The 22,323-nt window shown below is 42.5% G+C and overlaps 1 protein-coding gene and 1 pseudogene across 3 annotated transcripts in view; one reads left to right on the plus strand and one right to left on the minus strand.

Moving 5' to 3' along the window:
* Positions 1 to 822: 822 nt before the first annotated feature.
* ZZEF1 (zinc finger ZZ-type and EF-hand domain containing 1) overlaps positions 823 to 22,323 on the minus strand; it is a 106,277-nt gene continuing 84,776 nt past the window's right edge. The window contains exons 43-55 of one of the 3 annotated variants that reach the window (XM_039886406.1): positions 21,456 to 21,652; positions 19,849 to 19,968; positions 18,362 to 18,553; positions 17,429 to 17,529; positions 15,983 to 16,118; positions 15,496 to 15,855; positions 13,788 to 13,931; positions 11,863 to 12,031; positions 11,586 to 11,684; positions 11,002 to 11,167; positions 5,748 to 5,901; positions 5,007 to 5,078; positions 823 to 3,525 (exon numbers count right to left, since the gene is read on the minus strand). In XM_039886406.1, the coding sequence (XP_039742340.1) occupies positions 3,445 to 3,525; positions 5,007 to 5,078; positions 5,748 to 5,901; positions 11,002 to 11,167; positions 11,586 to 11,684; positions 11,863 to 12,031; positions 13,788 to 13,931; positions 15,496 to 15,855; positions 15,983 to 16,118; positions 17,429 to 17,529; positions 18,362 to 18,553; positions 19,849 to 19,968; positions 21,456 to 21,652 (1,991 nt within the window). In that variant the 3' untranslated portion in view covers positions 823 to 3,444. Of the gene's footprint in view, positions 3,526 to 5,006; positions 5,079 to 5,747; positions 5,902 to 11,001; positions 11,168 to 11,585; positions 11,685 to 11,862; positions 12,032 to 13,787; positions 13,932 to 15,495; positions 15,856 to 15,982; positions 16,119 to 17,428; positions 17,530 to 18,361; positions 18,554 to 19,580; positions 19,691 to 19,848; positions 19,969 to 21,455; positions 21,653 to 22,323 lie in introns of those variants that run through there. The other 2 variants (XM_039886407.1, XM_039886408.1) reach the window with 2 other exon arrangements.
* LOC120621308 (uncharacterized) lies at positions 12,131 to 12,249 on the plus strand (annotated as a pseudogene).

Consider the following 22,323-nt stretch of genomic DNA (forward strand, 5'->3'; position numbering starts at 1 on the left):
CTGGAGGGAGACTTGGCTGCACAAGCCTTGGGATGGTGAGGGATGAGGCTGGGTCTTGCCCCCACCCCACCTCCCAGATTCCTCAGAGGAAGGTTTGGGGGCTTTAGGAGGAGGTGTTAGTCATACACTGTTAGGTAGGAGCAAATGGATCTCGAAGGTTAGTTAAGTCCAGCCTCCCACCAAAAAGTCTCTCTTCTCTAATTTCCAAGAGACAGCCCTTAGCATGAGAATGTGGCTGAGAAGGGGGCAGAGCAAGAAATGGTCAACCAGAGATGTGAGCGAGGAAGAAGCTCAAAACCAAAGGGCAGGTGGATGTCAGTCCTGTGTTTAATGAGAAGCAGGGCCAGAGGCAGGCAAGGAGATCAGTGCCTGAAAGAGCAGCAGGCCCGAGGATTAGAACCCTGCCTTCTTCCTCTTGGCCGGCTGAACTCAGCGTCTTGTGTGCTAACAGAGGTAAAGGATGGACGGGATGGGGTTGGGGGATTGGTTGGGAGAGAGGCGTGTGTGTGTGCAAACCTCTGAGTAGCTGTGCAGAAGAGACAGGCCAAGGTGAGCTTTCTGAAGGCCCAGGAAGTAGGGGAGAACAGAAACCCTCAGACTGCCCCAGGGGAGGGTGTGCCTCCTGCAAGGCTTTAGTCTAGGCTGGGTAAGGTGTGGTGGAGGTGCAGCCCGCAGTTAAGAGCCTTCCTAATTCCTTTCAACTTTCATGAGGCCTTGAGATTCTAGAAAGCCCATCAGATTGGACTGGGTAGAAACTTCAAGTATAATCTTCAGAAGAGAGACAGACAGAGAAGGAGGGGGAAAAAAGCCCACACACGATTGTACTTTTTTTATATAGAATTTGTACAATATATTTCTCTTCATTTGCATATTTTACCCACAACTTAACATCCTTTTTACAGGCTGAACTCAGCTGATATAATCGAAATTCTTTCTTCCAACCAAATAGGAAAAATTCAAAATCGTAAACCCGTAAGAAAACAAATTAAAAACGATGATGAAAATAAGTCACTCCTCTCATTAGGAACAGTGTCTGTTTGTACAATATATATGATTTGGAACAGAATTTCTTTATAGATTAGGCACATGTTTCCACAACACCTTTATTCCTGCCATTTTTATCTCATTCCAGGCAGTCTTGCCTCCTAAGAAGGATCAAAGGGATGTTCATCTTGATGGAAATCTGTTCTTTCAGATACTGCTGGTACCTGTTGGGGACCAGGAGTTGAGGGAGCCACCAGCCTCTCTAGGGCCAGGGGAGCAGGGCCTGGCTCAGCAACGCCACCCAGTGGCTAGCAGCAGAAGCAGGATGGGATGCAGGCATGCCAAGCCAGGCCCGGCCCTGACAGGAGGGAGCAGCAGTTGTGTGCGAAGGGAAAACTTAGGCTTGTTTTATGAAAACTGAAGTACAGAGATACCAGAATAGCAAGAGTGGGGTATAGAAAGAAGCTATAAGGAGTCCAGTATTTATTTACAATTTATCTTCCTGATGGGAGGATGGGGAACATAGCTGGCGGCAACCACCATGTGGGCTGTGACACCTGCCCTGTCTGTGTGTCCCCGCTTTACTCAGTCAGTCCAAGGTATGGAAGGCTGTGGGTGACTCAGTGAGATTAAGCAGTGAGTTGCATCATCTCCACATCTATCTTCTAGGGAGTCTATCAGTGAGACTGAACCCACGGTAGGTACCTCTTGTTCTCTGGCTCCATTCCTCACTGCAAATCCTACTTGGATCTGGGTGCTATGGAACCTGGGGCCTTCTCTGGGGGTGCAGGCAGAGCAAAAGATGAGAAAGGAGTTTCTACCAAGCTGGCAGCGCCTGTCTACTCACATCCCAACACCATGGGTGACCAGGGCCAGGCCTGGGACCTTGTTGACAGGGCAATAGGCCTCAAGTCACCAAGTTTGAGGACCTGTCCCATTTGTTTCTGTCTCCTTTGAATTTTCCCTTCCACGATGACTCTACATGTAGCTGGGACTTGGCTATAATTCTAGGGCTGCAGAAGGTCTTTATAGCTTGGCCTCCTGACCCAGAAGGGAAAAGTGCTCTTGCAGTAAGATCCTCCTGGGACCTGCTATCTTGGGCCCCCCAATCCAGATGCCTGCGGAGCCTACAGAGAGGGCTTCAGAGGCCATGGCAGTGCTGACCTACTCAACTTGGCCCTGACTGTAATGAGACTTCCTTGGGTTTGGCCCTTTGTGGTGGGACATGCTGAGGCCCAGCTATCTGCCCTTAAATGGCCTCAGGCATTCTTCACGCCCACAGGTCTCACTGAGGCTGGTACACACAAAGCCCACGTGCCAATCCAGCTTCACACTCCAGAGCGTGGCTTTGGAAAGAGGATAATAATCAGCACTTCAGGGCAAGACTACAACCATAAAAAGAAAAATGGAAACAGCATTCATTAGAACAAATGTAGTTATTGCTAGATAAGTGACAGCCAAGTAACCACGCAGAGTCCCAGAGGCTAATGCAATGGATTACCATGACCATGGAGCAGAAATAAAATCATCGTGTATTTTTTGTTTGTTTGTTTTACTTCTAAAATAAGATATCCTCTGATAACACTGCAAGTCTTTTTAGGTACAGAAGCTAGAGTAATCCTCAAGTTCTGCTACTTTCACACAAGCCATTTCGTCCTCCTGAATGACCGTTCCACTGGTCATTCCCCTGAGGCCCTCTCAAGGGAGTCAGTGTGGTTCTGTTCTAAAAACATGAGGTGGAAACTGAAATATGTTAAAACAACATAAAAAAATGCGAATGTGCTGGGAGCCAGTGCATGAGCAGATGCACTCGGGTGGCCTGTTGGCAGTTCCCAAGGGCACTTGTTCTCACTGAGGGTTTCTCTGGGACGGCTGTGGCTAGGGAGCTGGCACAGCACCCAGTTCCATACTGAATGCTGGGGACCAGATGGTGGCAGGTAGGTTCTCACCAGTTTTGAGTTGGATTTTCCAGTCTCAGGAAGCAAAAGCAAGAGAGGAGCTCCCAGGCCCAGCGCTGCTGCTGGAGGCCTTGCTGAGAAAGGCAGCTCTGTGCAGACTTATCTTCACCTGAAGGTCAAGTGCAGGCAGTTCCAGCTCAACTGAGACAGAACCTTTTCTAAGCAGGCTGCTTCCAGGTCTTCCCAGGGCTACGGCTTCCTTAGAGAGACTCTGAAGAAGACTGGTCACTGAACAGCTTTCTCAAGGGCCTCCTGCCAGCCCTTTCTGAATAATTTTGCACTGCTTTGCTTATTCTTACATGCTATCTTATGTGCAGGTGTCTAGCCTGCAACATGGGAAGTTCTTGGAGACGTGGCTGCTTGGCATTCTAATCAGAGCAGAAGTGAGAGCTCAAGGAGAGCCGGGCACTAATGCCACAGGAATTTTCCTGAATGAGTTTAGGTATCTGCTCTAAAATCCCTGTGGACAGATTAGCTGGTTCCATGCTTGCCACACCAAGAGCTAACACTCAACATTCCAGAGGTGAGTTGCCTTGTTTGGGTAGTTGATGGCCAGGCTGATGGCAGCAATGTTCTGCAGAGCCTGTGGAGAGAGAGAGTCATCACCAATGTTAAGAATCCTTTACTTGTTCATTCATTAGCAGGAGAGGAAGAGGTGGCAGGCAGGGAGAAGAGGCAGAGCACTGGTCCAGCAAAATGGATGGGCTGTGGGGAGGGTCAGAAGACAGGACACAGGGACAGGCAAGAGGGAGGAGCCCACAGGAATATGTGATGTTGAGCTTTCAGTGCCAAAATGGTCAAATCTCAAAATTTCGTTGTGTGTCATACAACCAGGGATGGTGGCAGTGCTGGTAGGCATCTGTTAGGAGGGGAAGGAGTTTTTACTCTGCCTACAGGTCTCTAGAGAATTCACACAAACTTCTCTGTAGTTGATGGGGTAGGGGTAGGGGTAGGAGGATTACAGCTTATAAGCAGACATCTAAACTTTTCTCATAGGACAAAGGGTTCACGGAGAAAACCTGGTAGGAACAGAGTACAGAGCTCTGGACATCCAGCGGGAGTCCCCGCTGGATGTCCACTCAAGTGTGACCCTGGGTAAATCTCTCCCTTCTCTGAGCTTCAGTGCCCCCATCTGTCTACTGCGGAGGCTGGATCACATGCTCTATGATATTCAAAGAATCTGTGAGCCTGAGATTCTCAAAATGGAATCAAGGGCCTGGGGAGTTCCCCAGACCCTTTCAGGGACTCTGCATAGTAAAAACTATTTTCACAATAATACTAAGACCTTATTTTGCCTTTTTCACTTTCATACTCTCATGAGTATACTGTGAAGTTTTCCAGAGGCTAATGTGTGATATTATAAAAACTGAATACAGAAGCAGACATGCGACTTCAGCTGTCTTCTGTTAAGGTAGACATTAGAGATCTGCAAAAATGAAACACAATGCTACCCTTCTCAGTAATTATTCTGTTTTGAAAAATACAGTTGATTTTAGAAAACATGTTACTCAGGTTGGCATAAAATGAGTTTTCATTTTTAAAAATGAATTGATAAATGTTTTAATTTCTTGTTTTAATTTATAAATTTAAAATTAATTTCAAATTTAATGGTATATTTCAATATATATAATACACATAAATAAAAGCCTTTTGGGTCCTCCATAATTTAACAGATTAAAGGGGTCCTGAGACCAAACAGCTGTCAGAAGAGTTCTCCTACCAGGGCAGAAACTTACATCCAAAAAGATCTGAAATCTAACTCTGTGGAAACTTCGGGGATCGGTCAAACTGTAAATTTAAGGCATTGGTTGTTTTGGTTTAAAAATCACAAATTCTTGCTAGTGTCTTCTGACCCCACAGTTGAATATGAATGACATTGATAAATGGGGCTCAATTGCTCTCTGACACCAGAAGGAAGCGACTAAACTGGAACAGAGCTCCATGTAAACCCTGGGTAGCTTCTGTACTCATGCCACAAGCACAGAGGCTCTTTTCCTGGCCACTGTGATAGGGACAGCCTGCCACAGGAAGGCAGCCAGCTAGCTCCACGGGGAGGGAGAGTACCTGTGCTGCGCAGCGGAGAAGGTGGTCGTCGGTGGTTAAGGCCAGCAGGTAATCCTGCAGCAAGCCGAGCTCCTGTGGAGAGAGCATGGGCGCAGCATTAACAGACCACCTAGGAGCTACCCACCTCACGACCACAGAAGCCTCAAGTGGGTAATAGGTGCTTGGTCCACCCGGCACCTCAAGCTACCACCTCACTCGAGAGCTGCGGAAGGAGAGGAACTGGGAGGAGCCAGTTGCTTGGTTCCAGGGGCTCTGCCCTGACTTACCCACAGAGTGACGGGGCAGGGGACCACCCTCTTTGGGTCAGTTTTCTCATGTATAAAATGAGGGGGATAAGCTCAAGAGCTTTGAAAAGCCCTTTCATTTCTCATGTTCAATGATCCTATTGTGCTGAGGGCAGGAAGAACAGAAGAAGAAGAAAGAACCCATCCGTTTTATTTTCTGAAACTCGCTGCTGTCAAGGGCTGATCCAAGGTAGTTTTCCCCTCGGCTTCAGGCCTGACAAAATAAGCAATCTCTGTGCTGTCCTGGGATTCCCCAGGCTGGGGAGGTGATGGTCTCAGACTGTAGGCCATGCTTGCAGGTCTGCTGAGTCCCCAAGCACACATACCCCAGGGCTCAGAATGGAGCTGTGATCTGAGACCTGCTCTCCTGCCCTGGGCAGCAGAGGGAATGAAACCACCTGGAGGTGCTGTGCCCTGGCCCAGCACCCTGGGGTGAGAGGCAGGACAGGGCCCTCACCTGGGCGCGGTTCTCCGTGACGAAGAAGAGCTCGGTGAGGGCACGGTGCAGGGGGAGGAGGATGCCAGGCTGTGTCACGTCCTCAAACAGGCTGTACTCCATGTGAGTGAAAAGCTGCCAGAGGGGCTTTAACAGCGCAAGGTCACAGAGGTCACTGTGGGAAAAGGGAGAGTGGGTTTACTGAGGACCATGCCATGTCAGATAGATAGTACGTAACAGAAAGTGTAGCTCTGACTCTGCACCCACATCTAGTAAAGTCATTATAAGATAGTCCCACTCACCCACCGCCAAAAAACAACCAAAACTATTCACCGCCAGCAAAAAAGTAAAAGGGCAGAACTTAAAACTTCAAAACAGGACTCCAAGGAAACAGGAGATCCCGAAGCACATTCAGGTACATCAACTGCACATCTTTAAAAATGGGTGTTATGTCTAACCAATGTACTGTATACTTGAAACTAATAAAGTAAAATTTAAAAAAATGGGTGTTATGAAGAATTTCCAATGACAGTGGAAAAATATCAAGTTAAATGTTAAGTGAAAAAAGTAACATAAAACTATATACAAAATGAAATTTAAAAAAACAGCATATACGGTATTGTGCAACTACATTAAAAACAACAGTAAACAAACATATAAAAATATTATGTTGTTTCTGTCAGTTTTCTAGATTTTCTATAATGCTCATTACTTTAATAATCAAAAAAACAAAAACAAAAAACAATTTAAAAGATGACAACCATTGTTATGATTTTAGGCTCATAATACACAAGAAATATACTTGTAAGGTTGCTCAGGCCAGAAATCTTTCTATGTAGAACAGAATTCTTTTCAATGGACAGACCCATTGAGAGATCACATTAATGTTTTTTTTACTCAGAGGGAGGTTGTGCTTTAATTCCAGTTCAACACTCTTCAGAGGAGAAAAATTATGAAATAAATAATATTCTGGGACTTACTACATTATTTTATACATTTATAATTTTAAATTTTGCTTTTTCTCCTTAATGTATGACTTTAAAAAGAATTCTGCACATTTAAGTGTAATCTTGGCGCCAATGGCTTTCTCCCAGAGGAATAAGTCTTTATAAAATAAACCAATGGGAAAATTTGGATTGATTTAGAGACAGCTTTACAGCTGAGTCTTCAGGAAAGCACTTAGAGTATGAAGAAAAACATACCCACAGGGTTCATGCTTGTGGCAGTTCTGCCTGCCATCCTTCCCCTGGGGGATGCCTTTCCTCTCTGCACCCTCCAGTCTCAACTCCTGGAACCTAAGGGGTGTAAAAGTGTCCCTAATGGAAGCGAAGTCGGCGATGGCCAGCAAACTGCAGGAACATTCACAATGCAGCCAGGAAGGGCCCTCCAATCTGAAGACAGTGGAGCTATGACATGTTTCATACACATCACTCAACCAGAAGCTGCTCTCAAAAAAAATGAACTAAGCCCTATGGGCTAAGTTACCCCTGCTGTTTGCATGTGAAGACACAGTGGCAACAGCTATCATGCTCAGGTTTCCTTCTCTACCTCCCTTCTGCCAGCCCAAATGCAGACTGATTACACGTGTTGTCATTTTTTTCCCCTGACTTGGAGAGTGCTTTCTTTTTAGATAACAGCTCCATGTTATGTGAGAAGACAACTGGTTACTTCGAATATCATCACTCCACTCTGACTAGCTTTCTGGGTGTCTATGTGCCTTAAAAATGCCAGAAAGGAATAGGGACACTAAACTCCTAACAGGTGGGGGCCTGAGCAAGGAGGGTAGAGACTAAGTGTATGAATGATGTATGTGTATGGGCACAATTACTACAACCTTGCCTCTGAGATAAGGAACAAGACAATTATGTCTTCAAACCCCACTTCTGTTCAGCACTCTGATGGAGGTCCTGACTAGTATAAAAAGGCAAAAACAGTGGCTAAGGATTGAGAAGAAAAAATAAAACTCATTTGTAGATAACATGACTGTACACTGAATAATCTACAGATAAACTCTTAGAATTAACAAAGCAAGCAAGGTTACCAGATGCAAGGGCAATACACAAAAATTAATTATATACCGGCAGAAACAATTAAAAATAAAAAATTTAAAATACAAATTACAATACCATCGAAAGCAATAAAATCTATGAATAAATCTAACAAAATATTGTACAAGCCCTTTAATAAGAAAACTACAAAACATTATTAAGGTCTAAGCAATGGAAGATTGTGGTTTAGGATACAATATATAATGGTTGTGAATTAGAGGATTCAATATTCTAAAGACCTTGGTTCCTCTCAAATTGATCTAAAACTTTAACCAAAATCCCATCAGGTGAGAAGGATGTGCGTGCATGCATGTAGGTTTTGTATAGAAATAAACAAACTAATCAGGAACAAGTCAAGGATGCCCATTCTTGCCACTTTTATTCAACACAGCACTAGAAGTCCTAGCCAAAGCAATTAGGCAAGAAAGAGAGATAAATACATCTAAATTAGAAAAGAAGAAGTAAAATGGTCTCTGTTTGCAGATGACATTATATATAGAAAACCCTAAAGACTTCACCAAAAAAAACTGTTAGAACTAATAAATTCAGTAAGTTACAGGATACAAAATCAATACAGAAAAATCAGCTGCATTTCTATACACTAATAATGAACTATTGGTAAGAGAAATTAAGAAAACAATTTCTTTTACAATGAGATCAAAAAGAATAACATACTTAGGAATAAATTTAACAAAGGAGGTGAAAGATCTACACACTGAAAACTACAAAACACTGGTGAAAGAAATTGAAGACACCAATAAATGCAAAAATATCTTGTGTTCATGGATTGGAAGAATTAATATTGTTAAAATGTTATACTACTTAAAGCAATCTACAGATTCAATGTAATCCCTATCAAAATTTTAATTGCATTTTTCACAGACATAGAAAAAACAATTCTAAAATTCATATGGAATTACAAATGACCCCAAATACCCAAAGCAATCTTGAGACAGAAGAACAAAGCTGGAAGTATCACATGTCCTGATTTTAAACTATATTACAAAGCTACAGTAATCAAAACAGTATGGTACTGGCATAAAACAGACATACAGATCAATGGAACAGAATAGAGTGCCCAGAAATAAACCTACGCATATATGGTCAGTTAATTTTTGACACGATGCTAAGAATATGCAATGAGGAAGACAGTCTCTTCAATAAGTGGTATTGGGAAAACTAGGTATCTACATATAAAACAATGAAACTGAACCCCCTGGAGACGTACAAGGACCAGCATAGCAGCAAGGAGGAGGAGGAGGAGGAGGAAGGGGAAAGTGAGAACATATGGATAAAATGGATGAAAAACTTGAATATAAGATCCGAAACTGTGAAATACCTGGAAAATATAGAGGTAAGCTCCCCAACACTGGTCTTGACAATGATTTTTAGATTTGACACCAAAAGCAAAAATACACAAGTGGGAATACATCAAACTAAAAAGCTTCTGTACAGCAAAGGAAATCATCAAAAAAATGAAAATGCAACCTCCTGAATAGGAGAAAATATTTTGTAAACCACATAGCAAATAAGAGGTTAATATTCAAAATATATAAGAAACTCATACAACTCAATAACGAAAAACCAAATAACCCAATTAAAAATTGGGCAAAGGATCTGAATAGACATTCTTTTCCAAAGAAGGCATACAAATGGCCAACAGTTAAATGAAAAGGTGCTCAACATCACTAATCGTGAAGGAAATGCAAATAAAAAACACAATGAGATATCACCTCACAGCTATTATCAAAAAATAAGAGAAAACAAATGCTGGAGAAGATATGGAGAAGAGTGAATCCTTGTGCACTGTTAGCGGGAATGTAAATTAGTGCAGGCAATATGGAAAACAGTATAGAGGTTCTGCAAGAAATTAAAAATAGAACTATCATATGATCCAGCAATCCCATGTCTGGTATATAGCCAAAGGAAATAAAATTATCTTAAAGAGATATCTGTACTCCCATGTTTATTGCAGCATTATTTCAAAAAAGCCAAGGTATGGAAACAACCTAAGTGCCTGTTGATGGATGAATGAAGAAAATATAGTGTGTGCGTGTGTGTACACACACATTGGAACATTAGTCAGCCACGAGAAAGATGGAAATTCTGCCATTTCTTACAACATGGATGAACCTGGAGGGCATTTGCTAAGTGAATAAGCTGGACGGAAAGACAACTACTGCATAGTATTACTTATATATGAAATCTAAAAAAAAAAAAAAGTCAAACTCATGAAACAGAGAGTAGAATGGTGGTTGCCAGGGGCTGGGGTGGGGGGAAAATGGGGAGAGATTGGTAAAAAGGTACAAAATTTCAGTTATAAGATATATAAGGTCCGAGGATCTAATACATAACATAGTGATTATAGTTGATAATAGTGTACAATACCGTACTGTATAACAGAAATTTGCTGCAAAACTAATCTCAGTAAGAAAGAAGAAATGTCACACACATAAAAGGTAACAATGTTAGGTGACAGATGTATTAATTAACTTGATGGTGGGGATCCTTTCATAATGTATACATATATCAAATCATCACATTTTATACTTTAACTATATTACAATCTTGTCAGTTATACCTCAATAAAGTTGGAAAAAAAAACTAATTCCAAAATTTATATAGACATGTAGGATCAAAAATAGCCAAGACAATCTTGAAGATGAAGAACTAAGCTGAAGGAAATATACTACCAGATATGTAAATTTGTTATAAAGCTGCAAGATTTAAGACAGTGTGGTACTGGCACAAAGATAACCAAAATGACCAATGGAACAAAAAGACCTGACACAGATCCACACCTATATGGATGCTTTCTTTGTGACAAAGAAGGCATTGGAGTGTGGTAAGGGAAAAGATGGTCCTTATAATCAAGTAGAGACCCATGTGAGAAAAAAACTAATCTTGTCCCCTACACTTTATATCATTCACTAAAATTCATTCGACTTGGATTATAGATCTAAATGTGAAAGAAAAAACAATTAAGCTCCTAGAAGATAATGTAGGAGATATCATTATAACCCCAAGGTCAAGTAAGGCAAAAATGCCCTAAATAGGACAACAAAAGCACTACCATGAAGGAAATGATGAACTGAAAGACATTAAAATTAGAAACTTCTTTTCATCTAAGATACCACTAAAAGAGTAAAATGGCAAGCCACAGAATGGGAGGAGATAGTCACAATGCACATATCCAGCGAGAGACTCATATTCAGAAGGCAGTGTACCTGTGGGAGCAGCATTGCACAATCCTCAGAAGTAGGTGGATGGCTTTTAATCGCTGATGACCAGTCTGGCGACAGGCCACACCCACCAGCCATTCCCAAATTTTGGCCAACGGGAGATGGGGCACAACTCTTTCTTCTGATAACATCTGCTTCAAAATCTCGAATCCTGGCCAACCCCACAAAACACAAATATTTTAAAAATATACACAGCTTAAGTTTTAATAGGATGAAACAACTATGATTATTTAAATTTTGCCTGAAATTATGCCTTTTGTAAAAGCAACATAGGAATAACATTTTCAATTCTTCCTTTTTTGCAAAAATACCCTAGCAAATTCTAAGAGAACAAGTGTCTTTTTAAGTTCCTGACAAATGGCTCTTGCATCTGGCCTTTCAGGTTTATACCTAACCAACGATAGCAGATTCAAGAGTGACCCATATGGGATTCGTGAGACAAATTTCTGGAAGTCTTAGAGAAAAGTACTTGCTTTAATTTTAACAAATATTAATGACATAATGGCACTTACACCCAAAGAGTGTCCCTGGCAGAAAGATCATGCAAATGGAAAGAGCAGAGCACTCACCTGTCTGGAATCGCCCCAGGTGCCCAGCTGTCACAGTGAATCTATAGCCCCACTCGGTGTTGCTCATGTCAGAGGTGAAGCGGTAATACAGAGTATCTCCTGGATCACACAAGAATCAAAGACAAGTCAGAATACTGCAGCAACAGGGAATGGCAAGTAAGGTATTTCTAATGAAATATATTAAACCCCGTTTTAAATCTTCCAACAGTTTCCCTTCTCAGTATTAAGTTTAAATACTTCATGTTAAGAGTCTATATAACCAATATTTATTTACTACCTGGAAGCTCAAAGTCTTTCCATTTCTGTTGAGACCCACTGAAATTGTGTCGATCCTGCTGAAAATCACTGCTGCTGGACATGGCTAATTCATCACAGCCTTCTTCTGTATTGCACTGAGAATCAAATTTGATTGAGAGGTAGATTGCACCAGGAATGTGAACTTTATCCTAGGGAGGGGAAACGAGAATATTTCTGTCATTATTGGTCACTGGATAGTTACTGAGAGCTTTCCTTATTCCAAGTCCTGCAATTAAAGCTGGGAATGTGGCTACAGCCATGCCACCTTGAACAAGCCCAATCCTGTCTGATCTCGGAAGCTAAGCAGGGTTAGGCCTGGTTAGTACTTGGATGAGAGACCATGTAGGAAGACCAGGTGCTATAGGTGTAAAAAATAAAAAAATAAGAGATTGTAAACTGACAAGGTCCTTGCAATCTGTGACGTCAACCAAGGGTTGCCTCACCTAAAAATAAATAAATAGATAGGTAGATTGATTGATTAATTAATTAAATTAAATAAAGCTGGGAACGTAAGAGTAAGTCACAGCCCTGCCCTCCAGGAGCTCTCAGTCTAGCTGGGATGGGAACACATACATAGGCTGCAAATACCATAAGAGGGACACTTTTACAGACTGGGGCATGGCAGACAGGCTTCACTTGAAGAAGGTGGAGAGGGCAGATAAGAGTCCCAGTAAAGGGACGTTCAGGTTGTTATGAAGAATGAGGAGGACAGGAGTCTGTCATGGAGGACAGAACAGCAGAAGACCAGGTGAGAGGGGATGTGACCATACGGATATATTTTAGGCAAAAGGAATAGCTCTGGCAAGTCTGACATGTTTAGGGAACACCAAGGAGTTTGCTGTGTCTGGGATAAAGGGTGAACTTTGTGAGCATATATACTTGGTTGGTGGGAACAGGGGTGACATGTGACCCTGGAGAGGCAGCCAGGGACAAAAGTGAAAGCCCGGTATGCTAAAATACAGTGTTTAGATTTTGTCTGGACAGCAGGGGGAGTCCTGGAAAAGTTGTAAGAAAGAGAAAGCCTTAGGTTTGTGCTGTGCAAAGATTACTCTGACAGCTGGTATGGAGCAAGGCCAGGGCTGGGGCAAGGCCAGCAGTGGGGAGTGAGGAGGCCAGAGAAGGGGAGGTGCATCAGGGTGGTGGAGAAGATAAGGTGATCCGCTCTGAGGTAGAACTTGGTAGCTCATTAGATGTGTCAGATGGGGCTGAGGGAGTGGGGATGGAAACTAAGAACATAGGGAGAGAAGAGGTTTAGAAAGAAAAGAGAAGGTTTACACTTTTGCAAAACAAAATCTCGGCCAAGAAACAACCAAGTTCTAGAAGAGTTTCTCTATTATCACCACTGTTGCTATAGGGTGCTGGCCATTCAAAAGCTTATGGCTTGCCAGCTCCAACATTTTGAAAAGGGCTAAAAAAATGCAAATGGGATTAAGCCAGTGAAAACAATAGACTACCTACTCCTGCCTCATTCAAACTCTTACCTCTTCCTGTTTAGGTACAAAGTTAAGGATGGAAAAGGTGGGGCTTTTCAGTTCTGAGTAATTATTCAAAGGGGTGGGAGTCTCCAAGGTGTGTCTTGTCATCAGAGACAGAAAGAGTGCAGGTTGAACCCACATCTACGCACTCAGACTCATAACCTCCAAGGAGGTTGCTGCAGGAAAAGGAAACTCTCCTCCAAGGCCAAGTTTTCTCTTAAAACAAGGCCAGGAGAAGACAAGACCTGGTTGTACAGAATCCCGGGCTTCAGGGAGGCAGACTGCAGCTTAGACTATGGAAGCACTTTCTTGGCCAGGGTTGTCCGGAGGAGAAAGAGCTGCTGTGGGAGTTGATGAGATTCTTGCTATTTAGCAACCCTGTGGGTACTGCCAGCCACGTGCCCTGAGGCTGGGCGAGCCTGGCTCATACCTCAAAGTTGGTGTTGTTGTTATATGGGTGTTTCGACTCCCTCACTTGCACTTCCATTCCTGGCTCCTCCATGAACTGGCAGGCAGCCAGGGCCATGGTCCCCAGCATGTTCTCTCGGCAGCCTTGGAGTACCTTCTGCAGGATCTGGCGGGACACAAGGCAGGGAACGTCAGGGCCTGCCAGTGTCAGGGCCACGGAGCTGCTCCATTAGGAAGAAGGGAGAGTCTACTTTAACCCGAAGGGGCTGGGCCATGACCTTACCCCGCCCAAGCCACCCCACCAGCAGGCTCTCACTGGAACAGCCCTCTGATATAAATGAGGGTGCTGCAGTCCTTTTAGAGAAATACCACTTTGGGGAGGTCTGAAAGAACCAACCAGAGATGAGAGTGACCCCTGAAGAGTCAAGCCTAGCAGGGGGATAGATGTACAAACAATTGCAGCACAACGAGATAAATACCCAGAGTGAAGTGCAGAATTAGCTGCTCCATGGGGGCAAGAACAGGGGAAGGACATGCTCAAGAGAGAGACTAGCAGGGGCAAAATTGCTCCCTTTTGTTATTTCCAAGTGAGAAATATGGCTACAGCAAACTTGCCAGCATCTCCAAGGCTGTGAGGTTGGGAAAGGATCTAGGGGACTTAAAAATCAGTAGTGTTCTTAGATAAGCAAATTAAGGACTAGAGGATAAATTCACTCATGTACTGCATATGTGTGTGGGGGGAGGGGCGAGAGTGGGTGAGGGCAGATAGCATGTGAGGGTAGCAAGGGGAGAGGGATGAAGAAGAAGGTAGCACAATTTTGGCTACTTGGAAACTGGGAAGATGGTGACAAAACTTTCTAGTTTAGCTGGAGACAGTGCCTGGATGGAGCTCCTAGGTTCTAGACCAGGTTGTTTTCTGCTATGTGGGTCCTTTAGTTTGATATGGCAGGAAGTAGAAGAGCAGCTTCTAGACCTGTGAAGGTTTGCTAACCCAGCACTACTTTAAAAGACCAAGTTGAAGACTTAATTTAAAAACAAAACAAAACAAAATGGCCTCTACCTGTTAATTTGTAACTTAAATTAGAGCATTGGACTTAAGACTGACTGTACAGACCCTGGTGAGCCCCCATGTCTGCCACTCAGAAGCTAGGAACCTTGGAGAAGCCTCCTGGTTTGATTTCTTCACTGATAAAACTCCCCCAGGTCGCAACATAACAGAGGTGTAAGTGCTGAAAGAGTGTCTGACTTGGGGTAGATATTCTAGAAATGATGAAAACAGAAGACACAAACTTTCCTGGAAGGCTTCCTGTATTGTGGGAAGAAACTATCGGAGTGATAATTAATCCTAACCCCTGGGCTTCACACTAAGTTAGACCCTAGGATACACAAGAAAAGCCAGGCTAGCAGGAGAGTTAGACTTGTAACTGTGAAAACAAACAGGGAAAACTGTAAAGGCAGGTTTCATTGATCATTATTTCAAACACTCTCTGAGCACCATGTCTGTCCCAGGCTGTCGACTCAGCTGTAGGCCAGTACTTGGGAGAGTTCAACAGTGACTGTGCCCTGCCTGTGTTGCATTGCACCTGTGGGGAGTCATAGAGCCACACAGGTAACCTCACTCCAGGAGGGCACTCGCTAGAGGAAGCCTGTTCAAACACTAGGATGGGCGGTCAGGAGAGGACAGAGGAAGAACGAGTGCGGTGAATGCCCGGTTTGGTCTGCTTAATTACCTTCTCCCACTGGTGCTTTTCTTCCAGCTGCATGAACATATCCAAAATGTAGGTCATGTGGGCTGGGCCACTGAGCTCCAAGATGTCTTCACTCACTGGCACGTGCCAGGGCCACTCAGCAAGCAAGGATGCAAGCACGTGGCGGGCATAGAGGACAGCTGTGGCCTCATTCACACGGAAAAGGTAGTCCCGGACCGCCCTCTTGCTCTTGCAGTTCAGCTCCTTGTGCAAGAGAGCGGCACTCTTGCTACGCCTCTGCTTGGCGTAGCTCTGCTGCAGTTCACTCTCCGTGCTGGAGATCAGCTTCTGGGTCACGGGGTTTGATTCAGCAGTAGCCTGGTCACAGCGTGCAGGCCGGGACTGCAAACCCAAAGACCACCATTACAACGGCATGCCCTTCTCACAATTAGGGATTTGGGGGTGGGGGTGGGGGATAGGGTGTGGAGTCAGGGACAGACATTGTATTTCCAAGGTGGAAGCAACATACCAAGCACGGTAAGATAATCATGTCTGTATCCACAGCCTTGGCACTCTGCTCATCCAGTCTCAGACTCCTACTGGGCTGCCACCTCTGAGCCAGAGTCCGTATCCTTTCATCTGTGGTGAGTTCATCGCCATCAAACCTGAAGAAAAGGAGTACAAAGCTGGGTACATGAGTTATAAATAGGCAAGAGTTTAACTTGTAATGAAACTTGTCAGAAATGTTGATCAGAATTATTTTCCTGTTATTTTGCAAGTACATTATTACTTTCCATATTTTGCAGACTAGATTCACAGTGTTTATTTATACATACACACAGATGTGCATGTATGTATGCCCTTATGGCAGAGAATGCAAACTGCCCCTTAGAATCCATTCTTCCTTTCTTTTAGAAATAAAGTTCTCTGAAGTTTTAGCAAGACACAGAATCACCGAACTAGAGACATAGATCCCAGTCCCCCTTGCCCCTAGATGCAGTGATGCAACCAGGTTCTTACCAACAAGAAGCCAATGAGGTAACGTGTGCCACTTCCAGAGCCCACCCTCAAACAACCGCACTAAGGATGCGCTCCTTTCTCTACCTTCCCCCTTTTCTCTGGGCTGGAACAGAGAGCCAGCCTGCACTACACAGATGAGAACAACACTCTTGCGGGCACAGGGTCACTTTGTGGAGCAGAGCTGCCCACCCACCCTAAACAGCTGCTTACATCTAGACTGTTTCATGAGAGGAAAATAAATCATATCTTCCTTGACACATGAGATTTCTGGGTTTCTTACTTATAGATGTGTAGACTGTGCCCTAACTGATGCAACCCTGCTTCATCTCATAAAGGATTTGAGGCAATATATTAGAAATACATATGGGAAAATAGAAATATAAAGTAAAAAATAAATATTAAATTGGGTATAAATTAGAATATGAAGTCAAAACTAGGATATGAGAATGGAGGAGATAAGTTGTAGTTTAGTGAAGTTCTACACAAATTTAAGAGCTGGGCCCAAGAACTACCTCTGAACTTCTTGGCCAAGAAAAAGGGAATACTATTAATTTTATAATAATTCTTGAAGGAAAAAAACATGAAAATAATGTGCAGTAGTTGAAAAACAAACAACACTTTTGACCAGGAGGTCCTGCTCTGCACTGTTCGCTCTCTGGGGTGACATAAGAGAGAAACTTTGGTGTCTGCCTCCATTTCTGCATCCATAGCAAATTTACTCTAAGAGGCAGATTGCCTCTTAAAACTTATAAAGTTTTTTCAAAAGGAACATACAACTCAAAGATGATCCATGCAATATAGCAGAGTCAGTTTTCATACTAAAAACCAGTTCTACGCCTGCTCCTTGGCCTTTTGGGAGTTTTTCTCTAGATCTTGTTAGCAGGAGGTAAACATAGCCCTGCCTTCATGTGTTCACACACTCACTCCACTTCAACTGCATCTTAATGTCCCTTACCTCTTCTGAACCTCCAGGAAGAAAGAATCGGTCCTTTTCATTTGCAGTTCATATATGGCCCGGAGAATATGCAGAGGGGCATTGAGGGCATCATGAGCCATCTGAAGGCCGTGGGGGAAAAGTAAGAGAAAGACAATTTAACATGCTTCAACACATCATTGACAATCTGAACTCAAAACTGATAAAATAATTATTTTCGAAAGTTACGAAAAGTTATAATTTAAGAACTTATATGCTTAAAGCATATAAAATGTTCAGCCCTGAAACATGGATTGTAAAATTTACATTACTATTTTAAATTCAAAGGAAATATAAAACATGCAAACACACAAAAAAATAGGCCAAGAAAATGCAATATTAATAGTCAATACTTACTCACTACATTGTATTCTCTGTTGCTGAGACTACACACTCAAGTCTGATAATCAGCACATAAATCTAAGTATACTGTACTTTCTTTTGATTTTTTTTAAAACTGCTTTTTGACATCCACCCCATACTGTTTACTTTTCGTATAGTTAGACCCTCAGAAGTCCAAGCCCTCACCCATTTTCATACCGCTCCAAGGAAGAGTGGATTATTCAAGGAAAGTAGGAGTATGTATGAGAAACTATGAGAGGGACTATCATTTGGGGGTTTATGGATGGGTCTGGAAATTACATGCGAAAATTTGCATGTATGTTTCAATGTATATTTTATGGGAGAAACAATCTAAAGCTTTTGGGTCCATGACCCAAAAATGTTAAGGGCTACTGTTTTGTAAGGGCTTTTCCATTCTTCTAGATCAGCTCTGCACAAGACAGATTGAGTCTTCAAGAATTCTCAGGACACCAGACTGAAGCATTTTCATGCGGAGCCTAAAACACAGTACAAACCAAAGAGAATCCATTCCTTACAGTCTCCTTCTGTCCACACTGTGTCCCAAGAACATACCAAGAAACATATTCTGGTGGGCTCATCCAGACTTTCGAGAGGGTCGAGCTTTTTTTGCTCCGGCTCACTCGGGCTGCTGACTGACCGTTCCACCTCCTCCTCTTGGTCCCCTCGCTCATCTAGCTCCAGGTCTCCATGCTCGGCCAAAGTGCTGATTTCTTTTTTTGAGGAGTATAGCATGATGGACAAAATCTATGTACGAAAGGAAATCAAGTAGGGTGGGAGAGTGAGTGTTTAGTGCGTGAGAAGATTACACAGATCTTTAACCTTCAAGGGATAGAAAATATTTGACCTAATTTTTTAAAAGATATCAGAATTCAAAAAAGAATGTAAAATTGGTGAAGAAATATGAAAATGTTCAATTGAAATTGTAATCAAAGAAATGCCAAGGGAACTTTGTGTTTATTAACTTAGCCCCTGATATCCTTTTAGAATGCATTTTGGTGAAATGTAAAGAGCTTTAAAAATGTTCATAGCCATTGATCCAGTAACTCATCTTTTAGAAAACAGGTAATAGGTTATATTCATGATATGATCAATGCAGCATTAATAATGGCAAAAAACTGAAATCTGCCTTTATGTATCATATGCCAGCATTAAAAATGTTGGTTATAAAAACTAGCAACTTAGTAAATAGTTATCATATGATCTTAATTGATTTGAATACTAAGCTCATTATACAATCTAAATACATATACAGATTAAAAAATAGAATAAGGAAATACACAAAACACTAATAATAGCTGTGTCTGGGAGTTGAAATTTAGAGTTTTTCTTTCTTTTCTGTTTTTCAAATTTTCTGCAGTGTGGTTCTATTATTTGAATAATAAAAAAAATTAATTTAAAATATTTCCCAAGAACAAGAGCTCTCCAAGTTATCCATTAATACGTTTCGGCATATTTTCCTACAACCTAACCAAATCCTCTTATGGCAACTGCGAGCTACTTCTCTGAGTTCTGTCTCTGTGGGACTGAGAATGGCTGGCTGACCCCCTCCATAGAGCAGCAGCCTTTCCTGGACCTGAAGATGGCACGTGGTACAGAAACCCCACAGGGAACCGCAGTAATTCTACTAAGAGCAACCTAAGGCCTACGGGGAATATGAGAATTATCAACTAACATCCTACATAAAATAAACATGTGAGGACATATTTAGACACTGATCTTAGCTCAAAAACACTTTAAAGAGAAATAATAATTCAAGGACACACTTTATTACCATGATATAATGGTCAAGCATGTGTTTCCATAAAATACTTCTCTTCCAATGTTCTTTGAACAAACATCAAATTCATTTTCCCTGACAGGGGAGGACAGGTGTCATAATCCCTATTTCCAAAAGGGAAGACAAATATGAGACAGTTTTAACAACTACACAGAATGAGAATGCACAGGGCAGAATCAGCTATAACTAACTGATGATTCTAACTCCCAGACCAGTAAATCTGCACCAGGTAGCAGTAGCAGGAGCCACCTTCATCCCTTACTTCCAGGTCCCGGAGGAGCCACGTTTTACTGAAACCGGTCCCTTTGCTGCACTTTTTCACCAGCAGCTTCAGCAAATCAGTCTGAAGGAAGGTAGCATGGGTCTCTTCAAAACCATGAGCCTACAAACAGAAAAAGAATGATTTGCAACTGCCTCCGATTGAAGAAAGTAAAGATCACTTGGCAAAGGTAAGCCTCCTTCAGAGGTCAGTCTCAGCTAATAGTCCATTCACCCTCTGGTGAAAATTTCAGAGTTAGCAAGAAGGATGAAAGTCAGAACCTTAGCCATAACCAAAGTCTGTTCATTCACTCTCTAATTCATTTACTTGATAAATATTTCTGAAGACTAGTACATTCTATGTGCTAAGTATTATGCTAAGAACAGAGGTTTTTTTGTCCCTCTCCTGCTTTCTACCTTCCAAAAGCTTTTTACTGCTCTTAAGATTAAAATCTATAATCATGGCTAAAAAGGTCCTATAGCCGCCCTGCCTGCTTCTGTGGTCTCATCTCTGTCTTTTGCACTGTCCTGAAGCCTCGGAGGTGGGCTTTCTGCTCCCTGACAACAATGCCTGTTACTGGAGTTTGCTACTCTCCCAGCATGCAGCATTCTCCCTGTACTCTTTACCTATCATCTCAAATTTCACCTTTTCAGAAAGTCTTTTACTGACTCACGGTAATTTTCCTTCCAGGTTCTTTGTTGTCTCTCTTGCAATTTAGATCGTAAGCTCCATGAGAGCAAGGAACTTCTTTCTAGTTCAAAACTACTCAGTTCCATTTGGCACTTGATGCTCAACGAAGATTTACAGAATGAAGGACTAAAAGACAGAAGTGGTTTCTGCCCTCAGGGAGTTTATAATGCAAACAACTAAAATCATAGCAGATTGTGATAAATGCTATGATAGCAACAAACAGTAGATGTATGATGTCGGTCCTAAAACTGCACATTCTCAGGGGTTGGGCCACAGCTGAAATGCTATCTAGTCTTTCCCTGGCTTCCTTGCCAGTGCTTCCAAAGTCAAGAAACAAACTTTTCAAATGAAATCCTTCTTTTATGGCTAGTTCTTTTAGGAAGATCATCCTAAAAGTGATCCCTTCCTCCCCATCCTTGCCCCTCAGATAGCGGAAGAATCATGTTTCCCAATAAGTCAAGGATTCTCATCTCCACACCAATTATCGTCCAGCTCTTTAACTTGTCTGCTTCCTCCCACCCCTACTGCAAACCTATTTGCTCGAAGATCCTGTAGGATGCTAGCCTTTATGTCTTCCCTTCATCTTATCCTGTGAACAACCAGACAGAGCTGTGGTTCAGAGAGAAGTGAGAAAACATTCAGTCCATTTTTCTTCTCATCTTTTAAGGTTATGTGCCCATTAGGCAGTAGTACCTGGTTCCATGAAACAGTACTGGAAAACTACAGCAAATCAACTATAGGGAATATTCTATTTCTCCTTTAAAGTTATCCTTGTGCAAGGCCCCAACTGTTTCTAAAAATAATCAAGATCCTATGGTTAACCATCCATCAAAATCAGATGGCATTTCCTCCTAATTCATGCCCTGCAGATGTTAAATCACAGCCAGATTCATTAGGAAATGGAAGAGGCTCACCATTACCTTCAGTGTTTTATATAATCCTTTGAGGGCCAGAGACAGGACCCAAGTTGCTTCCACTGCCTCAGGACAATGGCTGTCCATGCTGGTTTGCAGAAGGTGACTGGCAATAAAGGCAAAGTGCTGGGAGTATTGGCTCAGCTGGGCCTGAGAGTCACTGCATTCTTGTCCTCCTTTCTGGACCAGCTGGTAGTCCTTCACTGAAGAGTGATGTCATGCAGGAAAAGAAAGGCACCAAAAGTATAGTTAGTGCTTCCTGCAGCTAAGTTTCCTCCCCAATAATGTGCTTTACTGAAGCAAAAACTGTAGATCCTAAAAACACAAATCTCCCTGGCTTTAAACTTAGCCATTATATTTAAGGCCAGCTTGCAGGTGAGCACAAAAATAGTACTGGGCCACCTATCCACCAAGCAACCAAGAGAGGCAATTCACATTCCTACTACTTTGTACAAACAGGTTGTCCCCAAAGGAAGACAAAAGCTGTTAAAGGAAGTTCTTAAATACAGTACACATGAAATTCTTCCACTTCTTAATAAGACTAAGAAAGAGGGAGAGGATTTGCTCTCCTACCTTAAACAACCAGAACACTGAAAATATATGAAACAATAGTTTTGGACATTGGGCAATACAGGACTATGATCCTCGAGAGAAGAGATATAAACCAAGTGAGCCCTCCAATACTGCTGGCTATCCAAAGATAATTTCCAGGCTGCAGAGCAGGGAATAAAAGTCCAAGCAGAGTCCAGCAGTCTCAAAGAACTGAGAAGACAGAGGTCAGTGTTCAGGGAAATTAAGGCGGCTAGAATTTATGGGGCAAAATATTACAGAGAAGGGAGATACACACACACACAGATAGGGAGAGGGAGAGAGA

The sequence above is a fragment of the Pteropus medius genome, unplaced genomic scaffold (genome assembly GCF_902729225.1).
Source record: "Pteropus medius unplaced genomic scaffold, Ma_sr-lr_union100, whole genome shotgun sequence".
Taxonomy (NCBI): domain Eukaryota; kingdom Metazoa; phylum Chordata; class Mammalia; order Chiroptera; family Pteropodidae; genus Pteropus; species Pteropus medius.